Source organism: Carcharodon carcharias, chromosome 20 (genome assembly GCF_017639515.1).
Source record: "Carcharodon carcharias isolate sCarCar2 chromosome 20, sCarCar2.pri, whole genome shotgun sequence".
Classification (NCBI taxonomy): domain Eukaryota; kingdom Metazoa; phylum Chordata; class Chondrichthyes; order Lamniformes; family Lamnidae; genus Carcharodon; species Carcharodon carcharias.
The window spans coordinates 15728270-15751821 of NC_054486.1; the positions used below are offsets into that span (position 1 = coordinate 15728270).

At 41.2% G+C, this 23552-nt stretch overlaps 1 protein-coding gene across 2 annotated transcripts in view; it reads left to right on the forward strand.

Annotated features, from left to right (window-relative positions):
• LOC121292679 (cysteine-rich motor neuron 1 protein-like) overlaps window positions 1–23552 on the forward strand; it is a 305563-nt gene that overhangs the window by 207073 nt on the left and 74938 nt on the right. The window contains exons 3-4 of one of the 2 annotated variants that reach the window (XM_041214956.1): window positions 12935–13177; window positions 22142–22324. In XM_041214956.1, the coding sequence (XP_041070890.1) occupies window positions 12935–13177; window positions 22142–22324 (426 nt within the window). The remainder of the gene's footprint in view (window positions 1–12934; window positions 13178–22141; window positions 22325–23552) is intronic. The other variant, XM_041214957.1, reaches the window with a different exon arrangement.

A 23552-nucleotide genomic window follows, 5' to 3' on the forward strand; every position in this document is an offset into this window, starting at 1 on the left:
GCTCCAGAGTTCTATATTAAACACATCCAAGTGAAATGCCACATGCCAAATAACTAAATATTTGCAGTATTGGGCATTTTTTTCCTTATAGGCAAAAGGCATCCTTTGCCTTTAAGTTGCAGCTTTTGTTTTAAGTTATTAGAAATGTATCCTGTATAGCTATTTTTTTTAATTGTCTGGTTGATAGAGTGTGTCTATGATAACCATTAGCCTGTGAAATAGACTTAAAAGGAAGTCCATTCAGTGAAAGATATTTATTATCGTGCAGCTCAGTAGAGCTTGAACATGTACAGCAAGGCAAGGCTCTGTGTCCATTATTTTGTATAGGATGAGCCCTTGGGCTCCAATATTGCGAAAAAAAGTAAGTACTGCACTTAGAAGACTCTCACTTCCACCAAGCTGCTCCAGAGTGCCTCCTAGTGACCAACTGAAGAGAACAACAAACTGGGTGCCCCTTACAATCTTGTCCGGGATAATGAGTGAGACAAGGATGCCATGGAGAGTAAGGGAAATTTAAAAAAAACTCAAACACTTCTAATGGCACCAAGATGGTGGGAAAATAAGTTGTCAAGAGGAGGCAGAGAGTCTGCAAATGGATATAGATAGGTGATAGATAAATAAGTGAGTGGACAAAAATTTGGCAGATGGGGTATAATGTGGGAAAATGTGAACTTGTCCATTTTGGCAGGAAGAATAGAAAAGCAGCAAATTATTTAAATGGAGAAAGATTGCAGAACTCGGTGGTATAAAGTGATCTGAGTGTCCTGGTACTTGAATCACAAAAAGTGTGCGGGTGCAGCAAGTGATTAGGGAGGCAAATGGAATGTTGGCATTTATCGCAAGGGGAATGGAATAGAAAAGTAGGGGTGTTTTACTGCAACTGTACAGGGCATTGATGAAGACCACATTGGGAATACTGTGTACAGTTTTGGTGTCCTTATTTGAAAACGGATATAATTTCATCAGAAGCAGCACAAAGAAGATTCACTCGACTCATTCTTGGAATGAAGTGTTATCCTATGAAGAAAGTTTGAACAGGTTGGGCCTATACCCATTGGGGTTGAGAAGAATGAGAGGCGATCTTATTGAAACATGTAAGATCCTGAGGGCCATGATAGGCTAGATACCTGGAGGATGTTCCTCTTGTGGGGAAGACGAGAGCTATGGGACACAGTGTAAGAATAAGAGGCCTCCCGTTTAAAAAAGGAGAGGAGAATTTTTTTCTCTGAGGGGTGTTAGTATGTAGAATTCTCTTCCCCAGAAAGCATGAGGCTGGGTCATTGAATTTATTCAAGGTTAGTTAGTTGGGTTTTTGATAGACAAGGAGCCGGGGGTTATGGGGTCAGATAGGAAAGTGGAACTGAGACCATAACCAGATCAGCCATGATCGTATTGTATGGCCTGCTCCTGCTGCTAAGCCCTATGTTCCTATGTTCAGGTATTGGCTTTGGATGCCTATTCTGAGGAATGGAAGAAGAATATTTTTGGGGAGAAAGAGGGCAATAAAGAAATGTAGTGCTGGATTTTCCCATCCTGAAACAGGGCAAAACCGCAATGGGTGGGTGAAAAAAGAGATGAGTGGGCCCCGTATGCAGAAACCCTGCTCCCATTCCCATCATCAGGAATTTCTAGCGGCGCGGAAAATGGAGCAGGCTGCAAGCCCACACGTAGCCCTTGCCAGCTCCATTGCAGGATGGGCATTTCAAACCCCCCCGCCCCCTTCAGTCTTGATGAAGTCGAGCCACTTCTGAAGGCAGCCTAGAGATGTCGTGACCCATGGGGGCGCTCTAATCTGGAGTCGGGCAAAATTTGACAGGTAAGTTCAAAAGGTGTTGACATTTTCACATTGTTACAATCTCGGTCAAGACCAGTAACAACTTATAAAAGTTAGAACAAATCCAAAATTCAGTTATTTACTAAAAGCATGAAACTACAAGATTCCATGGTTTAAAACAGAAGAATTTTTACTATACAAGAGTCAAACAAAGCAAACATGAAATACAATCTCAGTTAATCACCTATACTGAAAAAACCAAAGTCAACATTATTAAACTTGAATTAACAGGCAAATTGCAGTTGATAAAGAACTATAAATTACACATTAAATGGTAGATATAACTAAGACAAATCTTAATAATTATTTCAGCAGCCTAGTCAGCATTTAGGTAATCCAACTTGGTCATAAAGCCCTTCAAAACTTTGTCCTCCTCACAAAGAATTTCATCTCCCCTCCATCTTGGAGCAGTCTGATCCCCAGCTGACAGCACAAAACCAACCCAAATTCCACAGGCACAGTCTTCACCACCCATGTTTGCAGAACTTCCTCAACTCGGTCTGGATGATGTAGATCCACCAATGTTATCTTCAAGTAACAGAAACAGCTGCAGCAACTTATTCTCAGCTTCTGCATCTAGCCTCTGTTTTCTTCAGTCTGCTTGTGCTACATCACTGGATTCTTCAACTTCTGCTAAGCTTTAATTGATCTAGGCCCTTCTATATGTTTGAACCAGTTTCAGTCTCTCTAGAAGTTTTGGTTTCCGATGTCTGTTTTAGTTTTCATCTCTGTAGAAACTGGGAGTGTCAGATTCCTTCTCAGTTTCTGTTTTCAGTTTCTCTCTTCAGTTAGATTCCATCTCGAAATATACAAACTTTGAACTGCAGATTCCGTCATAACATGTCATAATGTAATGCTGTATGATAAGTTAATTATGTTTTTAATGCAATGATTGATGATATGTTCTTAAAAGTTAATTGATTATTAAATTGATCAGCATTGTGAAAGTGTTCAGATGCATTAAAATATGTTATGTGCTGGATAAAGTGCTATTCTGCGCTGAGCTATATTGGTATTCAGATTTCACTGTGTCAACTGCCCAATCTTTTCATTGATTGACAACTCTGATGTCAGTTCCTCTACATTAAAGCTTGAACAGATAACTGAACTCTTTCAGTGACTTAATGTATTCACCTCTGGAGGTTTTATTTCTACAGCTGTGCAATAGCATCTCATTATGCATGCTTGGCTGAGTGCCAAACCTCATTAATTGATTCATCTCAGCAGGGATTGTTGATACTGCTATCAAGGGGAATGAGTTTGTTTAGCTTGACGGTTATGATTTTTGCAGCTTTAAAAAATGTCAGGTTTTCAGACATGGCTGGTTTTTGGATCGCCGGATTTGAGACATTGAACCTGTAGTGTTAATTTGGTGAATTGGATACAGTGTTCATTTGGAGAGGTGAGGAGGGGAATAAGATGAACGTGTTTAATGTTACTTGGATGTTGTTGAAAAGGCATGAGGTTTTGCTTTGAAGCAAGTTAATTTGCTGAAAGATTTTAGAAGTTTACTTAACATTCGCCCTATTTGTGTGTGGCATGTGGCCGTAAGCTTTGTAATCATAAAATCAGCCAGCATGGGCTCTGTGGATCTAATCCATTTGGAAAATTGTACATTTCACTATATAATGTATGCTCTCTGGCTGAATTTAGATCATTTCAAGGTATTTGGATAACTTTTTCTCACCATTGGCAGCACGTTTTCTCAGACGATCCTGGCATTATGCCATTCCATTATTTCAACTTGATGGAGATAGCGTTTAATAGGTCTTCTTGTAGTTTTAAGTTGGGTGCCAGATTGCACTTAAACTTATTATAATTTATCTAAACAAATATTGTAAAATGACTAATGAAAATGCAGGATAATTTAGTTATCCAATCTCTTGCTGATTGTGACCGTGTCCTGTAACTTACTTCAGTAAATGCCTGCTCAGTAAATGTTTGCAGTGCATTACTTGTAGTTGGTTATGAGATAAGTGTTGTATAGACTCCAGTAGTCACAACTTATCCATGCCTGTATTTAATTTGTGTAATCATTCCACTTATTAAAGTTGATGGGTGGGTTGGCTGACTTCCTTGGACAAAAATAACACATGGCAAGTTTTAAAACCTGACCTCTCCAAAACAATTTCCACACGTATCTTGATAGGCATTGAAATTATTTTGTACTTTCCTTACCCTGTTGTGCATCTATCTTCTTTCTCGGAATTATTTCTCTCTTTCGTTGCCTTGGCAAAATTTTCTTAATGTACACGCAATAGTTCTGGAACCCTGTTCCTTTTCCGCCATGATACAGTCAAAGCTTTTGCCTCCTTGCCACTTGCTTTTCTAAACCTACTTAATGCATGCTGCTTCTAAATTTTGGCCTAATAATAGGTGGGCTCCACTGCAAAGTGCTGTCACTGTCCATTAAGCACCTCTGCCGACACTGACTATAACAAGGCACTGACATATCCAGGCAGAATTTAACTGTAATCATTTAAATCCAGATCTGGAAATTATCGTCCTGGGAAAGACGCTGCATATGTTTTCCATTACCTTCAATGAGATTCTCTCATTGGCCCTGATTTTATTTTAATTCTTTGATGGGATGTGGGCGTCCCTAGCAAGGCCAGCAATTGTTGCCCGCCCCTATTGCCCTTGAACTGAGTGGCTTGCTGGGCCATTTCAGAGGACAGCTACACATCAACCACATTACTGAGCACCTGGAACCACTTGTAGGCCAGATCAGGTGAGGATGGCGGTTTTCCTTCCCTAAAAAGCATTAGTGAACCAAATGGGCTTTTATGACAATCGATGATAGTTTCATTGTCACCATAACTGAGACTTTAAATTACCATCTCTCAATTCCAGGTTTAATTAATTGCTGCCATGGTGGGATTTGAACCCATGTCCCCAGAGGGTTAGCCTGGTTCCCTGGATTACTAGTCCAGTGACATTGCCACATCACTACTATCTCTCCCTTTAACCAGACTGTATTATCAAAATAACCGACCAGAAGACTCCAGCATGATTCAAACAAGAATGAATGAAATTTAATATGATGAGGGAGAAATTAATTCCTGTAGCTCCTTAAGCTACATCGGTTACTTAGGGGGCAGGGGGGAGGCAGAAAGTGCCACTGGCCGCAGCCTGCCCAATGGTCATCAGTGATATCAATCGTGAATGCTTGATCGGCACTACTCAAACAAATTTCTCCCCCTCCCCTCCCAGCCACAACCCTCCCTACATTTTAAAGGTCTGACAAAACGTCAGCCTTAACCAACTCCCTGTCAACGCCCCCCCCCACTTCTCGTCCCCCCCACCTCCACCTTAAACCAGCTTATATTTCACCCCTCTCCTTAGATTCACGCAATTCTGTGAAGGGTCATGAGGACTCAAAATGTCAACTCTTTTCTTCTCCGCCGATGCTGCCAGACCTGCTGAGTTTTTCCAGGTAATTCTGCTTTTGTCCCTGTCAAAATTGTTGAGTTAAACCTGATTTTGATACCTTTTTAACCTAACTTCTATTTTTGCTGCCCAGCAATAATTCTGCAGTAGTCAAAGTACAAGCAAGGCCTTCAGATTTGTAACCCAGCCATGGCCAGTTGCATGTCCGGTCCTGGGACAGGCAGTGATTGTTTTACTGGTTCAAAATAATTTCATTCTGTTTATAGGTTCCAGCCTGAGTTAAATTTTACATGTTGGTATTAATAATATCCACTGCAGTCACATTAACTCCAGGCACACGTTCAATTCAATCGGTAATTGATTATGAATTGTGATTTTGTGCTGATTATATTCAAGCTGTGTGAATCTGGTGCATGGCCAAAAGTGCATTTTTTTAACACGTTCACTGGATGTGGGTTTCACTGGCTGGGCCAGCATTTATTGCTCATCCCTAGTTGCCCTTGAGAAGGTGGTGGTGAGCTGCCTTCTTGAACCGCTGCAATCCATGTGGTGTAGGTGCACCCACAGTGCTGTTAGGGAGGGAGTTCCAGAGTTTTGACCCAGCGACAATGAAGGAACCGGCGATATATTTTCAAGTCAGGGTGGTGTGACTTGGAGGGGAGCTTCCAGTTGGTGGTGTTCCCATCTATGTGCTGCCCTTGTCCTTCTAGATGGCAGTGGTTGTGGATTTGGAAGGTGCTGCCTAAGGAGCCTTGGTGAATTCCTGTGGTGCATCTTGTAGATGGTACACACTGCTGCTACTGTGCATCAGCGGTGGAGGGAGTGAATGTTTGTGGATGGGGTGCCAATCAAGCAGGCTGCTTTGTCCTGGACGGTGTCAAACTTCATGAGTGTTGTGGGAGCTGCACTCATCCAGGTGAGTGGGGAGCATTCCATCACACTCCTGACTTGTGCCTTGTGAAAAAGGTTCCAATCATTTAACCATGTCCCTGAATTATTTTCACTTCACTAATCTCATCACACCCAGCTCTTTCAATCTTGTTCCTTTGTCTTGCCCCAACTCTCCTCTTTTACAGTGCTAATGCATTGTACGTAGAGCCTAGCTTTCCCATATCTTCACCCAGAGCCCTACTATTGAGCCTTTGTCCATCCTGATATCCAAAAATTGCAACTTGGCCAGGCAGTGGAACAAGAGCAAGAAGAGAGTGATGATGCAGAAATGCAATTGATCAATGGATCCCAAGCCAGGCAGTGAAGTATGAAACTAGACACACGTCCTTTTCTTGATAGTTGCTTTATTTACAGAATGCAACATTACACATGTCTGCCTTCTACTGACTAAACTGGTGTCCCAGCAGTCCGTCTTTATATATACTCCAGATACCGAATCAGTCAATACCCTTCAACTGTTTATCCTTAACTTTAACAATACAATTAACATAACATTGACAGCCATCTCTCGATCTCACGCTCATAACTTAGAGGAAGGATATGCATGTTGTGAGACATTGAGCACAAATGGCCCGCAGCCAGGAAAGAGGCAAGGGTAGCACAATGCCAGCTCCCAGCGGTGAGTCATACATGAGTTCCGCTTCAGCGGACTCAGTTAAGCACTTTGGTGCAGGCTACAGAAGAAGGTTAGTGAGTATCCATACACAAATGCTTGGTGCGTTCAGAAGCCTGCCAGAAATCCTGCACGCGATGTCAATGACTCCATGGAGCTTGAATCTCCTCTTGTGTCTCAGGAACACCACGTTCATCCTCTCACCATTGCCACTCCAAATGTACCCTTGCTGTTGTCTGCCAGCCAGCCCAAACTGCTGCTACCCATGCTGAGATGATGCAGTCCACAGCTGGAGTTTCTATGACCAGACCTGCTCAAGGTTATCCTGCAAGACGTTTGCAGTTGCCTCCGTTGGAAGTCGGGAACCTTCCACAAACCATGCTGCAAATGCTGGGATAGCTCTGCACAGGAACACTGGGCAGGGCCCGAGAGAAGAGGTACAGGCGGTGTCAAACACTGGGACCCCAAGGCTAGAGGGCCCCGGGCCAGGGTGGGCCTGGGCTCGGTGCTGTAAATGGAATTTCTCGTCATCCAGCCTGAGCAGCTGGAGCTGTAGATCTGAAAGACCGACTTTTAAAAAAAAAATCAGGACCACCAGCCTGACGGATCCAATTGATGGTTCTAAGCTGGTCTGTCAGTCAATTTCACTGAGCTGTGAGCTGCTGCTTCTCATTTTCGAGCAGCTTCATGGTTCTGATTTTCTTTTCCCAAAGCCCACCAGAAAACCACAAAGCTGCCTGAAGGTCAGAGGCAGCCGTTCCGATTCACAATTATTGTCATGAGCTTTTGGTTGAATGTCTGCTTGAAAAATGGTAAGTCAAATTCCTGTAACCATTTCAGAGCTAATTGGATGCTGGGGTGAGGGGCCTGGGCATGCAGGGATGATGAGGGTTTTTTGGGGGGGAGGGGTCACTTTTAAAGCTTAGTACCACACAATTAAATAGTGTACACTTGTCAAAATTCTCCTTTGAATTTAAACCAGCATATAAATAGCAGTCTAAATTTTCATTATGCCCTAAAGGAGGAAGGCACAGGTCTGATGACATGCTGTGTTGATGTATGAGAGGCTTGAAGGTCTTGAGCCTCATCAAAATAAGCGTCAAAAACTGAAAACCATAAGTGATGCAAAAACAGGGTGTTGACTCACAATCAACTGTTTTATTACTCTTGCAAAATCTGGGAATGAAATCCCTACTTGTCACTAGGAGATTGCTTAAAGAAAGGTTTTACAAATCTCTACTCCATCCGAGGCTCACCCAAGATATGCTGTAAATTCACCGTGTACAACACGATTTGTATGACAGCTTCTAGGGAAAGGGGGAAAGTCCAGTTTTTGAGTTAAAGCCATCCTGAATTTTTGTTCCACGTATCATTCTTTGAAAAATTCAGATTAACAGTTCAATCTACATCTCTTCTGAGCTGATGGTAGATGTCAGATTGACATTTTGGGATAGTCATTAGCGTAAAAGGGGGAAAGTGCCATTTATAGTATTTTTTGCGTTGGTGCCAGAGAAGTCAGAATGATAAGGTTGTACTTGCTACAGAGTTAAACTGTTTTGTAAATATAGTGATTTCTTTGTATCCACTTTCCTGATATCAGTTGATTGCATGGTGATTAATTATCCTTAGGGAATTGGTATTGGGCCTCCAATTTCACCATTGCTGCAGTCACTCTTCTTACTGCATGCAGGTGTAATGAAAGAAATTTTTATATAGCACCTTTCACAATGTCCCAAGTCATCTTACAGCCAATTCATTACATTTGAGTTGTAGCCACTGGTATAATGTAGGCAATGTTAACAAATGGCGGAGCAGGCTTGAGGGGTCAAATAGTTTACACCTGCACCTGATACATATGGTTGTGTGTCATTCTGGATGGATGAGATGTCATCCATAATTATATTACAAAAAGGGTTTGGAATCATGGCAGGAGTTATGTTTATTTTGTTGCTAAATGAAGTCTACTGTGAGCAGGTGAAATTGCCTGGACAGAAGTGTATAATGGGCTCAGAGTGAATCAGTAACCTATTGCACACTGACTTCAATCTTGTCCTTTTGCCTACTTGCCTATTATCCCACTCTACATGTTTTTTGAGAGTTTTTTTAGGCATTGGAATATTGTGATAAAGTTATATTGCATAGTAAATATTGAAAATATATTGTAGTGAGAAGCAGCAATACACAGAGGTGATTAGTCAAAGTTTGTATGCAAGATGGAGTGCTTTGATTTATAAATTTGGTTTGGAATATTTATTTTGTGCTTGTTTTTGATTGTGATGGTCAGTGACAAAGGGAAGGCAGGGTATGGGACTGTTGGTGAGTGCGGAATTGGGGATGCACACACCTTTTTTCCACAGGATGTGGACTTCACTGGCTGGGCCAGCATTTATTGCCCATCCCTAATTGCCCTTGAGAAGGTGTTGGTGAGCTGCCTTCTTGAACCACTGCAGTCCATTTGGTGTAAGGTATACCCACAGTGCTGTTAGGGAGGGAGTTCTAGGATGTTGACCCAGCGATACTGAAGGAATGGCAACATTGTTCCAAGTCAGGATGGTGTGTGGCATGGAGGGGAACTTGCAAGTGGCGGTGTTCCCATGCATCTGCTGCCCCTTGTCCTTCAAGGTAATAGAAGTCATGGGTTTGGAAGGTGCTGTTGAAGGAGCCCTGGTGAGTTGCTGCAGTGCACATTGTAGATGATACACACTGCTGCCGCTGTGCTTCGGTAGTGGAGGGAGTGAATGTTTAAGGTGGTGGATGGGGTGTCAAATAAGCAGGCTGCTTTGTCCTGGATGGTGTTGAGCCTCTTAAGTGTTGTTGGAACTGCACTCAACCAGGCAGGTGAGGAATATTCCATGCTGAATTGAGCCATTTGACTCAAGCTATTGCAGTTGGTTGAGTTGTCCACTGAGAGCCAAACCAGTAAAGCTCTTGTTAGGCAGCCTGTTTGCTTTCTCTTTGTCCTCACACCTGCATTTGTGCCATTGAACTTCTAATTCGGGCTGACACAACACCACAGTACAGTACTGAGGGTATGCTGCACTGCTGGAATTTCTTTTTTTTGGATGCGATGTTGAGCTAAGGCCCTGCCTGCACTCTTAGAAAGATGTAAAAGATTCCATGGTGTCTAAGTCAGTATTTAACCATCAACCAACATCACTAAAACACATTGTTATCTCATTGCTCTGTGGGATTCTGCTCTGTGCAAGTTGGCTGCTGTGTTTCCCATATTACAATAGTGACTACACTTGAAAGTACTTGATTGGCAAGCACTTTGTGATGTCCTCAGTTGTGAAAGGTGCTTACATAAATGCAAAGTCTTCCTTTCTGTCTTTCTTTTATAACTGAAAGACATTGTTAACCTCATGCTGCAGGCAACAGAAGACTAATTTCTGGCACAGCTGCAATTTTAATATGGTCAGCACTGAGATTGTACAATGAGAAAGAAAAAGATGGAATGGAGAGGTGGAATTGCATGTATATACTTCACATGCACCGGTTACTTGACCGTGACTGCTTCATGTAGACAGATACAGTGCTTGTACGTTACCGGACTTGTAAAGGCTGTTTTTTTTGCAGGAGCAGAATTTTACATTATTTGATTTGGCCACTTCATTGACAGCTAGCAGATTATTAAGGTCCAGAGAAGCAACCAGTTAACATTAATTGAGCAGGTTTGCAAAAGCAATGCTATTCAACAACTTTGTCACAAAACGTTGCAGCTCTTGTAGGAGTGTTCCTTTAAGGCATAGTTGCGAGAGTTCAGATTCAAATGGATTTAAGATGCAAATCTTCCAAAGAATGTGCGCTCTCTAACTTTCTCCTTATTTGAACTTGTGTCTCGGCAAATTAGAGAAATCCGGAATAGTGCGCTGGCCTTTTTACACAATTGCACAAAGGGTTCTGTGCACAGTATTAGTTCCACATGGCCAATGAAATAGGTTCTTATTGCTGCTTCAGTTAATTAATTAAGCAAAGCAATTGTCCAAATTGGATTAGGGCAACATTATATTATGCTTTTTTTAACATAACTGAACGAGCTCCTTAATTTTGCTTGTAGCATATTGCGTAAAATTATTTCCAGTGCAATTATATATACATGTGAATCTAATACAGGGAAAAATGTTATGGTGTTTTTCATTACCTTGCAGATTATTTGTCACTGTTTTCATTGTGAATATCACAAGATAGCACCAGGTCTGGTTATAAGGAACTTGTACTTTACATTATGTATAACCTGATTCCACTGCATTACCCAAAAGCCAATTGATTAAGCTAATAATCAGCAAGAGAGTTGAGTTTGAATACTTTCCTTCCTGAACTAACATTTAGATTTAAGTCCTGCCCAGACTCTTGGAATGAAAGCCTCCTCCCTCTGATGCTTGTGGATAAGATCGAGTTGTCAATTTCCAAGGAAGCACAAATGAAAAGCACAAAACTTGGCAGAAGTTGGCTGTCTCACTCCAATGACTGTTGGGGAGTGGAAATTTTGTTGTTGGTGTGCACTTACATGGGAGAAAAGCACAATTTAACAATGGATCTAGTTTTACACTGTAGCCAAGCATTGCATCATACCTCCACCCTCTCTTTCATTTGAGACCTAGCTCTTTGAGCCACCTCTCTTTACGTCTCCTCCTTAAGCTCAGTGTTGAATCTTGTCTGATTATACTCCTCTAAAGCACGTTAGCTCATTTTCCCACATTAAAGATATTCTGTAAGTACAAGTTATCTGGGAGTGGTGGCACTTGGGTGCAAAAGTGGAAACATTTCTCGTCTTCCAGCAGTGAAATCTTCTAAATTGACACAAACCTCACTAACATTTGGAACAAAATTTCAGCTTCTAAACTCAATACATGGAGCTCTCAACAGTAACCTGTTCTTATATAGCACTTTTAACCAAGGCACAGAAGAATGTGTTAGGAAAGGTCTAAAAGATGGTGCTAAAGAACATCTTAAAGGAGGAAAGGGAGAGGTGAAGAGGTTTAGGGAGCAAATTCCAGAGCTTTGGGCCTAGGCAGCTGAAGGCACTGCTGGCTGTGTTGAATCGATTGGAGATACGCAAAAGGAATTGGAAGATGCACTGAAATGTCAGAGGGTTGTAGGGCTGACGGAGGTTACATAGACAAGAAGGTCATGGAGAGATTTGAAAACCAGGATATAAATTAAAAATCTAGGCAGTGCCAGACTGGGAGCCAATGTAGGCCAGTGACAGTCGAGCAGGAATTGGTACAAGTTAGAGTACAGTCAACAGAGTTTGGGATGAGCTCAAGTTTCCGGAGGATGCAAAGTGGGAGGTTGGTCAGGCTTTGGAATAGGTGAGTCTAACGGGAACAAAAGCATGGATGAGGGTTTCAGCAGCATTTAAGCTGAGGTGGAGCAGAAATGGAAAACATTACAGAAGTGTAAGTAAGTTGTGCTCAGTAATGGAGAGCTTATGGAGTCAGACGTTCAGCTGAAAGATACAGGATGCCAAGGCTGTGTACAGTCTGGCTCAGACATCAGTCAGGGAGAAAGATGGAGACAGTGATTAAGAAATGAAGCTCGCACTGGGACAAATCCCAATACATTTTGTAGTTGAAGCAACTTGTTGGATACTAGACAAGTGATGTGACAAATCCTCCCAACATAGTGTCCAGTACTATGTGAAGACAGTGTCACAACCATTCCTTTCCAAAGTCCACAAGTTATTAAAGTTATCAAATAGCTTTTAAAAAAAAATCAATTCATCTGCATAATTTAACATTCATTAAGATTGTCATAATCTTGAACATCATTTCAATGTGGTATAGTGAGTTTCAGGGATGAGACAGATGTATATGCACCACTTCATTCTAAAAACAGGAAGCTGGTCTGTTAACATGTTGAGTTGATATTGTCTGCCCTTCAGAAGTCTGGTGCAAGCCTTATATGTTGCGAAAATGGAGGAAGGAGTATCATATTTTCAACTGTTCATGCAGAAGTTGTCCTCAAAATGGGAAAGGCTGTATACATTACTGATGTATTGTCTTTGTATCTGAATTGGCAGTTTGCCTCAATCTTAATTAATGAAATGTATTTTAGTCTGTAGTTGAAAATGATGTATTGTTCTGCAGTTCCTTAGCAATTCAATAGAATACAACTTCTTACATTGTTCCTCTCCCTCTATTCAGGGGACACATTGGATTGCTCCAGTGAGCGCTGCCCAGTACAATTTGAATCTCTTTGCCCTGAGGATTCAATACTTATCAAAGGATACACACCACCAGGCAAGTGCTGCCCAACACCAAGTGCCTGCCAGTGTAACAAGGAAGCCTGCAAAGAGGAGAATTGCCCTTTCGCTCATCAACAAGTTCTGCTTTCCGAAGGAACAGGAATACCCGGAGAGTGTTGTGATGTGTATGAGTGCAGACCAGGTATTGCTTTAAAGATCTAGAAGGTTTGGCTTTTGCACATTTCATTTTAATACAGTTAAAATCTGTTCATAGTAGTTTAGACATAATGTATTTTAAGGCAGCAACACTAAATAGTAAGCACCCAGTTTCCCACTTTGCTGCACACCTGGTGTGTATTTAAAAAAAAACAAAAGGAAGAGAAAGCCATTCAGCCCTTTGAAGTTTATCCCTCTCATACCCTAACTTTTCCATCACAGCACCCAATAAGATCTCGAATAACTTGATGCTTTCCTTAGTTAATAAACAAGGATAGACATCAAAAGGTATTAGTACTATATTAATATTCTGACAAAAAGTTGTTTTTATTCTTTTTATTCCTTTGTCTCTCTATACATAGATACTGCCTCACTGGTAACCACAGTATGTTGCTTTGGCTTTAACGTCTTTTTGAACTCTCAATATTTGATATCATCCAACCCACTCACAGCTTCCTTGCTGAGTTGTAATTATCCAATATTACAGCATAATGCAAGATCAAAAGCATTGTTGAAATACAGAAAACTTACTGATGCACCTGGTTGACTAATTCGCTAAACTAATCCATGACCAGTTTAAGGAGATGTAAATCATTGACATGAGTGTTGGAGTGAGTTGTCAAAAAACACAGTTGGCTGTTTTGAAATGGTAGCTCTAAATTCATCTAGAGCCATACCACGCTGGAGAACAAAAACAGAATTACCTGGAAAAACTCAGCAGGTCTGGCAGCATCGGCGGAGAAGAAAAGAGTTGACGTTTCGAGTCCTCATGACCCTTCGACAGAAGTTCTGTCGAAGGGTCATGAGGACTCGAAACGTCAACTCTTTTCTTCTCCGCCGATGCTGCCAGACCTGCTGAGTTTTTCCAGGTAATTCTGTTTTTGTTTTGGATTTCCAGCATCCGCAGTTTTTTGTTTTTATCTCCACGCTGGAGAAGGTTCATTGTCGCTATTATTAGATCAAAGTTCTGTTGAGTGATAAAGAATCACATTGCATTGGATACCATTGTTGCATTGTAGTATACATGAATACAGTGGCCATTACTTAACTGTGCATTTAAATCAGGAAAATAGTACAAACTGATTGCCATTACCATTACTGTTGATGACCGTCACTGCTTAGAGCATTTTAAAAATGCAGGTACTTTCCAGCAGAGGCAATTATTCAGTACACAGTTCACCCCTCATTAAGGTGTACCTACTAAATTACATGACAATAACTTCAATAATAGACTTTTGGTTTTTCTCACCTGCTACCTCTGCCAAGCCTAAGTCAAGTTCAAGTTCCTCTGCTGCTACTGCTGTCTCCACTGTTCATTTGCAGGCAGTCACCGTGAGGAGAAAGTTGGAGCGAATGAGCAGTACAGGTTGAATTAGCGATGCTTTTTCTATGTGAAACATCAATGACACTCTACAGGATCTTTTGAAGGATTTTTTTTTGTCCATTTCAAGATTTAACTAGTGTCAGAACTTTTTGACCTTGTAAATTGTCCAATGCGTGTAGCAGACAAATCATGATTACACCAATATGTCCACTATAAGCAGTGAAGTGAGAGCTGTGCAAAGATCTATTTTTAACAATGTACTTTGTATGAAATATTGTGTAATGAATGCAGAAAACACAGGTACAAGCAAATAGAAGATTATTTATCGGAGCCTAACTGAAAGGACATAGGAAGAGGTGAGCGGAATCGAAAAGCTCAGCTGGCTGAGGGGAGGGCCCAGAGTTATGCGGGGACTGCATAAAACATTAGTTAGACCACAACTTGAGTACTGTGTGCAGTTCTGGTCACCTCATTACAGAAAGGATGTAATTGCATTAGAGAGGGTACAGAGGAGATTTCCAAGGATGTTGCCAGGTCTGGTAAATTGCAGCTGAAAGGAAAGATTGGATAGGTTTGGGTTGTCCTCCTTGGAACAGAGAAGGCTGAGGGGAGATTTGATTGAGATATACAAAATTGTGAGGGGCCAAGACTGAGAGAATGGGAAGGGCCTATTTACTTTAGCAGAGAGGTCAGTGATTAGGGGGCATAGATTTAAAGTAATTGGTAGAAAGCTTAGAGGGGAGATGAGGAAACACTTTTGAGGGTAATGGGGGTGTGGAACTCTCTGCCTGAAAGGGTAGTAGAGGCAGAAACCCTCAACTCATTTAAAAGGTGTCTGGATATGCATCTCCAGTATCATAACCTGTAGGGCTGTGGACCAAATGCTGGAAAGTGGGATTAGGTTTGATGGCTTGTTTTTCTGCTGGCACATACACGATGGGCCAAATGGCCTCCTTTTGTGCTGTAAGCTTTCTATGATTCTATGAAATCGGAGGCCAGTGAATCCTGCACCTTCTCAGCCCACTGTCTTCCTCTGCAGCACATGTGACAGAGATTGCTGTACCAGGGTGGGGCTCCTGAGCCATACTAGGCAATGTTTAATGCAGAGTTGACCAGTGCAGCACAAACCATTGTCATACAAGATGGAAGGCTGTCAGCAGCATAACATAGAACTTTGCATATGCATGTAGGTATATCTATGTTAAACCATAACTGAACGACAAGGGGACGCAAGTATAAATTGGTAAATGGCAAGTTGATTATGTTGAGAAGCCTTTTTTTTTACCTGTGAGATTCATAACTGGGAAGGTTCTTTGTGTTGGGTTCGGTTGTGAGGCAAAAAACCTGAAGTCACTTCAGAAGAAGCTACCCTGGGGAGGTGGTGGTGTTTTGGGTTTTTTTGGTGAAAGGATGAGCTAGCCAAGTCAATTGCAGGTTACGATGCTGGAGGTGTATATCCTGACACCTTTTAAGTGAGTTGAGGGCTTCTGCCTCTAATCAATGTAGAAACTAACAGCTGACAACTGAAGAATAACCTAAACTAAAACTCCCTTTTAAGCTGCTCAGTTGCACACAAGTCAACACCTTTAAGTTGCCCAGCATTGTCGGCCAAGTAAAAATAAAATTAAAGGGGCCATGCACTTAATTAAATCACCCACTTGCTTCGAAAGAAAATTAAAGGGTACGTTGGCCTTGGCGTATGAAAAGGAGTAGTCACACAGGCACACAGTATACAAAGATGGCGATCAAAGATATTAGGGTTGAGGGGAGAACTGGAGCCGTAATCCATTATCCACCGGACCCAGACTATCGGTGTAAAATGCTGACAAGGGGCAAGTATTGAAATGACTCTCATGTCAACTTATAATTTTGTAATTTTCAGACAGAAGGAAGACAGAATAAAATATCTGAAGGTGTTGTGAGACAAGATGGGAAAATGGGAATGAAAGAGATAGAAATAGGGTGAATACATGACCTAAGGTAATGAGAGATATATGAGGAGCAAAAGGAATGCATGGATGAGAGGACTGAATGAGACCAGGAGAGCAGGAATGTGAGAGCAAGCAAGATGTAGACCAAATTTGAAGTAAAAATGTGGGAACCATTTACATGATGGAATAATCACCAATATTTCTTGCACAAAACTTATAACCACAGTGAAAATATCAGTGTTATATCTTATTTCAATTTGTGCATGAATCACAAAAGGTTAGTATGCAGATATAGAAAGTAGTGAAGAAAGCAAATAGAATGTTATCGTTTATTGCAAGAAGAATTGAATTCATAAGTAGGGAGGTTATGCTTCAGATGTAAAGGGCATTGGTGAGACCACATCTGGAATACCGTGTACAGTATTTGTCTCCTTATTTAAGGAAAGATGTAAAAGCAGTTCAGGGAAGGTTTACCAGACTAATACCTGGAATGGGTTGGTTGTCTTATGAGGAAAGGTTGGACAGTCTAGGCTTGTCTTCACTGGAGTTTAAAACAGTAAGAGGTGACTTGATTGAAACATATAAGATCCTGAGGGTCTTGACAGAGTGAATGAGGAAAAGATGTTTCCTTTTGTGGGAGATTCTAGAACCAGGGGTCACTGTTTAAAAATAAGGGGTCGCCCATTTAAGAAATGAGGCAAAATTTTCTGAGGGTTGAGAGTCTTTGGAACTCTCTTATTGAAAAGGTGAAGGAAGCAGAGCCTTTAAATATTTTTAAGGCAGACTCTTGATAAGTAAGGGGGTGAAAGGTTAAAGGGGGTAGGCGGGAATGTGGAAAAATCAGATCAGCCAGGGTCTTACTGGATGGCAGAGCTGGCTCGAGGGGCCGAGTGGACCACTCCTGCTCCTAATTCATATGCGTTTGTATGTTTTTTCTGGTTTGTCCTTTGAAAGGTTGGGCCAGCCTAAGTTGGCATTTTGTTGATTTGTTCAGTGCAACATACAAATAGTCTCTGAGTCCATTACCAGCATTTATCCCAATGTGGGCTGGGAAGAACATGGATTTGAGTTCTGGATTTGGAGGACAAAAACTACTTTTTTAAAACTGAATTCTGAACTGATCAGCTCACGTTCTTACAAATAGGGTTGATCAGCAAGCTTAATGACATATCTTAGGCTGCACCAGTTATAAGTGAAGTATGGTTATCTAAGGAAGCTGATATAGTGAGACAACTTGCATTTGTGAAACAAGAATATTTGTAATGATTTTGATTCAAAATTTGACATGAAAGCAATTACTTATTTTAATCTGTAATTGTCTTTTTGCAGTACTCCAGATTTTCTCCTACAGTTTCATTGTAAGAATATTCTTACTATGTCCTGAGCTGTCTTTGGTGCATGCTTTAAAAATACTTTTTTTCATCAAGTTGCAGTGCAGAAGCATGAACATCAAGCATAATTTCCCTCTTCCATCAATTGAGCTGCAGCCTCACAACCTAAGAGGGTTGGTGCTGGACCTGTCTCTCTCTCTCTCTACAGAAGTTCACAATCTTGCAGGTTGTTGTCCAGGGAAAATGCAACAGGTATTATATACATGCAGAATCCACCAGAGCAGACTTTAAGTTGCCCAGCAACTTCTCCATGCCCTTGTCCCGCGTTGCCTCTGCCTGCATTTTGTTATCATCTCTACAACATGTTACGTGGACAAATATGACCTGTCTGCACCTGTTGTTCACAGCTTGGCACCCTGCTCCATTTCCGACTAGGCCTGAGCTGGTGGTTGGAAGGCCACTCATCTGAAGCAGGTGGGAGCTTTATAAAGCTTTGCAAAGAAGACTGGAAAACATGCAATTCTATTTCCTGGACCATGAACGCCAAGTGCACAGCACTCAAAAAAAAACATGGGATTCAATATAGAAACTTGATACTGAGGTCTCTGCATCAAATATAGGCTAGCTTGATTTTAAATAAAGATCAGTTTACAAGGCTGATTTAGCAAGCAAATCTTACATGAATAATAGCACAACCTAGTATAAGAAAATCAGAAGTGGCTAGAGGGGAACTAAAACTTTTTTTTAAAAAAAATAGCAAGAAATGTGAATTTTTGAAGCTGCCTGCAAATACTTCAGTGGCGAGTTCCTAACCTGAATCTAACATAAGATTGTCTTATTTCCATGATTTAGTGGTGGATATTTGTTGAGTTCACTCATTACTAAGATGATGTAAACCTTTTAATTCATTTCAAGACATGTAGGATTCTTGATTACCAAGAGGGTAAAGGTTATCATGAGTAAGCAGGAATGTAGGGATGAGATTACAATCAAATCAGCCATGATCTTATCAAATAGCAGAGCAGGCTCAAGGGGCTGACTGGCCTCCCCCTCTTAATTCGTATATTTGTATGTATGTTCGTATGTAAGTTTGTTGGCTGGTAGAGTTGAACTCTGACATCTTAAACAAGCCTGAGACAAGTTAGGTTAATATTACTGTGACTTCTACATGAACAGGTAGAACAGACTTCCACTAACTTCAGACTGCAGATCTTTGAGTTCACCCTCGGGCCAATAGCAGAAGACTCTAAAATTAACCATCGCCTCTTAGCTTTTCCCTGGGAAGATGACATCTCCCACTCTGCTGCTTTCTGGACATTGGAACAAGATCAGCAATTGATTTTTAGATTGGACGCTCAGGATCAAAAGCTTGAATATCATCATGCTTTACGTCAGTGGGGGGGGGATGTGGTTTCCCGTTGTTGATGTTTATATTTGCGAGCCTGTGCAGACTTGTTTTGTTTCTCTGCAGAACTTACGGCATTGATTTTTTTGAAAGGAAGAAATAATGTTGATTTCAGTTGTTTGAGTGACTGATTAGCTGAAGGATGATGCGGAACTCGAGCGCAAGACAGCAACGGTGTGGACCGAGCTGATGCTGCTGAAATCCGAGATTGAGAGCGTGCTTGAAGCACCGCATAGAGTTTGAAAATGGCTCGGAATGCACGGCTGAAATATCACTCAGATATTGGCGATCATAAATGAATCCTAAAATGAGGCAGGGAGGAAATTCGACTGGAATCCACGTGGATTGAGTTGGAACAGGAGAAAGGCGTTCAGATAAGATATGTGGCTGTGAAAAGGGGTGGTGGAGGGGGTGGTCAGGCAAATTTAGTCTTCGAGACAGACATTCTGGAAGCCCCACGCAATTGTGGAAAAGCTGCAGGTGGATCGTGAGGGACTCATTAACTGTAGGAGCGAAAGAACAAATACCAGAATATATCATACAAGACTGAAGATCAAAGTAATCAATTAGGGCTATGTGATAGCAACCCCATTTATGTTTTCTTTTCTGTGGATATAAACGTATTGACTTGCTAAGCTTTATTAGGCCAGTCACTGTAAAACTGCTTAGGCCAGTAAAATATCTTGAAATAAAGTGCAAAGTTAAACAGGTTTTTTTTTCTGGTCACATGCCTGAGCTGAAAAGTTCAACAGTTCAATGTTGGGAAAGGTTTTAAATTTTTGTTCCATCCGAAGGGTGAAAAATAATTCCCTTCAACGCTTGGTCCTAGCTTAATTGTGGCTGACAGGAAAGGGATCAGTGTTTTGATAATAAATGTCTGCTGTTCTTTTCTGACCAGCGTTGAAACCTTTTGTGTTGCCCTTTTTGAGCCCACTACAGATTAAATCCACATGAATGCACTGACAGCAAGCTGACATCAAACGCCACTGGTTTTGGAGAAGGTGGTTTTCACTCGGCGTAGCTCAGGCACTCATCCACAAAAAAGCTTTCATTGCCGCGAATGCGGTGAGAAAAAAACTGAATAGAGCAGATTGACGGGTTCACCAAACATTTTGCGCAGAATTACGCAGTTCAAAAGAATTGTGAATTTTCCATTCCTGAGAACTGCCTGGAATTTGCACACCCAAGATTAAACGCCCCACAACCTTTTAATTTTTCATCGCATTTCTACAGAGCTGCACGAGTCAGCACTTGGAATATTTGTAATCTTCTATTTGTGCCTTTTGTAAGTGGCTCATCTTTGGCTGCATGTAAAGAACCAGGGATGATGCAGCAGCATTGGGTCTCTATTCAGTTCACGGGGCTCAATGACTACAATATGACATCCAATTTCTATAAATTGATTTTATTTATTGAAGTCCTTCACTCAAAGTGCAACAGCTGTTGCTATAATTACTTTCAATGAAAAATCGAGAATCTGCAAATGCTGGCAGTCTGAAACAGCAGTTGATTGAGTGAAGGGCTGTGTTATCTTTTCTCCACAGGTACGGATTGACCTGTGTGGGTTTCCAGCACTATTGCTGTATAAAGCACACCTAAGAAGGAATCCAAATGTTGTTGGAAGTCTGAAGTACAGTTCCAGAGAGTTAGGGGGGTTGGGCTTCAGGTGGGGTATTAGCAATGTCCCATTTTTCAAATTTGATGAGTAGGTTATGAAGTACAGCCTTACCTTTTGAGTCCAGATGTAGATAGCTGATTGACAGTAAATTTTTTGCAGAGATGAATAGGCCACCCCCTTGCATTGGTATTTAGAGACGGCTTAAATTTATTTATCGGCAGTATAATTGCAGGAATTGAATTTGTTCTAAAAGCTAATAAAAACCAATTGTGAGATGTGGTAACGCAACACCTGCTCAGCTCAGCCCAGCCCATCACTTGCACCTGGGTGTGAATATTGTCAATCTTCATTGTATCTGCCATAAAACTATACTTCAACAAGGTGGAACCGAATGAACTGAGAAAATTACGCAGGTCAATTCCCGACGTTTAAGTTTAGGTGGCTTAAATGTGCTTGGATCTCAAGTTCCATATCATTCATTAAATGTTTGCACTGCACCAGAAATCAGTGAGCTATATTATTTAGCGTCAATTGTGGCTCAGCTGGTAGCACTCACCCCTCTGAGCCTCCAGGTTCAAATCACACCAGGACTTGAGCGCAAAAATCAAGGCTGATGTTCCAGTACGATACGTAGAGATCGCTGTACTGTCAGCGTGCTGACTTTTGGATGAGACATTAAACGGAGGTGCCATCTGCCTGTGTGCGTGTGGATGTAAGGGCATAGCACTCTTTTGAAGAAGAGCAGGGGAGTTATCCCTAGTGCCCTGGCCAACGTCTATCCCTCAGTCAACATTATTGAGCCATTATCATGTTGCTGATTTGTGGGAGTTTGCTGTGCACAAATTGGCTGCTGCATTACCTGAATCGCAACAGCGACTACTTCAAGAAGCGGTTCATTGAAGTGCATTCCCCACTTCATTGGCTGTAAAGCACTTTGAGATGTCCAGTGGTCATGGGAGGCTCTATATGAATGCAGATCTGCCTTTTCTTTCTTTTTACAGCAAAACCATTTTTGGACACCAAATATTTTAGTTTTTATGATGGTGGTGCATGTTTCTAAGTTGGTTGGAATTTCAGAAAAGTTTCTCGTGTGATTTGCCTGTTTAAACTGCACACTTAGCAGCAATAATCTGCCAGTACAGAGTAGTGCTTTATACAGGGACACTGGACAAAGAACATGTCAAAGAAATACTGCTGTCTGTATGTTATACTGTAATGGAGACCTCTGTTGGCCAAATGCTGCATTTCAAATTAAATCCTAATATCCAGGAGATCGGACTTGAGGAAATGTTTTACAGGTGTGCCCTTATCATTCAGAAATTCTTGTTTTTTTTCTCTCAGAAGCAACTCGCAAATGTGTATACAATGGCACCGAGTATACAGATGGAGAGGTGTATCGCATGGAGGCTTGCTGGTTCTGTCGCTGTCGAGGTGGGATCTCGTTATGTTCGAAAGCAGAATGTGGAGAGCTGAAATGTGAAAACTATTACATCCCTGAGGGAGAGTGCTGTCCAGTTTGTCAGGGTAAGTTTCCACTGACTAGAGTGAAGGTCTGGATTATAAAATGTGCCTCCAGCTAAAAAAAAAGCAATAACGCACTGTGTATGTTGTATTGAGATTATATTGCTCATATATGATCATTGTCTCGCTCCGGCAATGATTTAATGACATGGCCACTGGCAATAGTTGTGAAAAATGAGCAGATGGTAAAATTCACCAAGTAACTTGAAATAATTTTGCAGCAATACATAACTGGTGCACAACCACGAGGGAGACCTTCATACTGTATGTTTGTTGATAAAGGAAAGGAGCAGTGTTGTGTTTAGAAGGACAGTGTTTTCCTGTGGGAATGTGGGAAGCTTACACAATAGAGAGAATAAGCTGGTTTCTGCGAAACGATCATCCACATTTGTGGCACGTGGAATGTATTGAATCCAGCTGATTACCCCACAGCAATGTCACTGATGGCTAGAATTTATGTGGCGATTACACCTCAGCCTTTAACTGGAACAAGATCATTTCTAACTGTTTGCAAAGCAAATTTTAACCAAAATCTCCTTCCACAGAACTAAGACCTGACATTTTGACGTTGATGTAGGCATTACAGAAAAAAGATAAATACCAGAGTTTATACTAAACATTGTGTCTTTAATATTTCAAATTCAGTTTAGAGGCAGTGTTTGTAGCACCTAAACTTCGTTCACTTAACTCTCACTTTGTAGAAAAGTAAATAGCCAAATGTTTCTGTCCTATTGTGGCAATATAAATACGTACATTAATGAAGTGATCCAGAGTTGCGAGCATGAAACTGCTGTTAATACAACTCTTTTAAGATGACGGGCATGAATGATTTTTCAACCACAGGTTTTATAAGTTTCTGTGTTATTTACCCCATAAGTTGATGGGCTTCTAATTTCTTTGAAAGACCCATTTCGTTTTCAGTCATATTATCAGGTTTAGTGAACATAAATTCACTCTTCATCTCTTTGGTGATTAACTGAGCTCGTGCAACACAGCTGCTTAAAGTGCAGTTAACATATTGACTCTTTGTGCTGTAATGCACAATTGCAAGAATGCAACAGCAATTAATGATTTTTTTTCACTATTTCAGCTGTATGTGTGCTATTTGGAGTATTTTTAAACTCACTAGCCAGAATGAAAAAATAGTAAAAACTAGGACACAAGTACTGGTCCGAACTGGCCTTATATACCTTAAAATGGAACACCAGTAAAAACTGGGAAATAAGAGTAC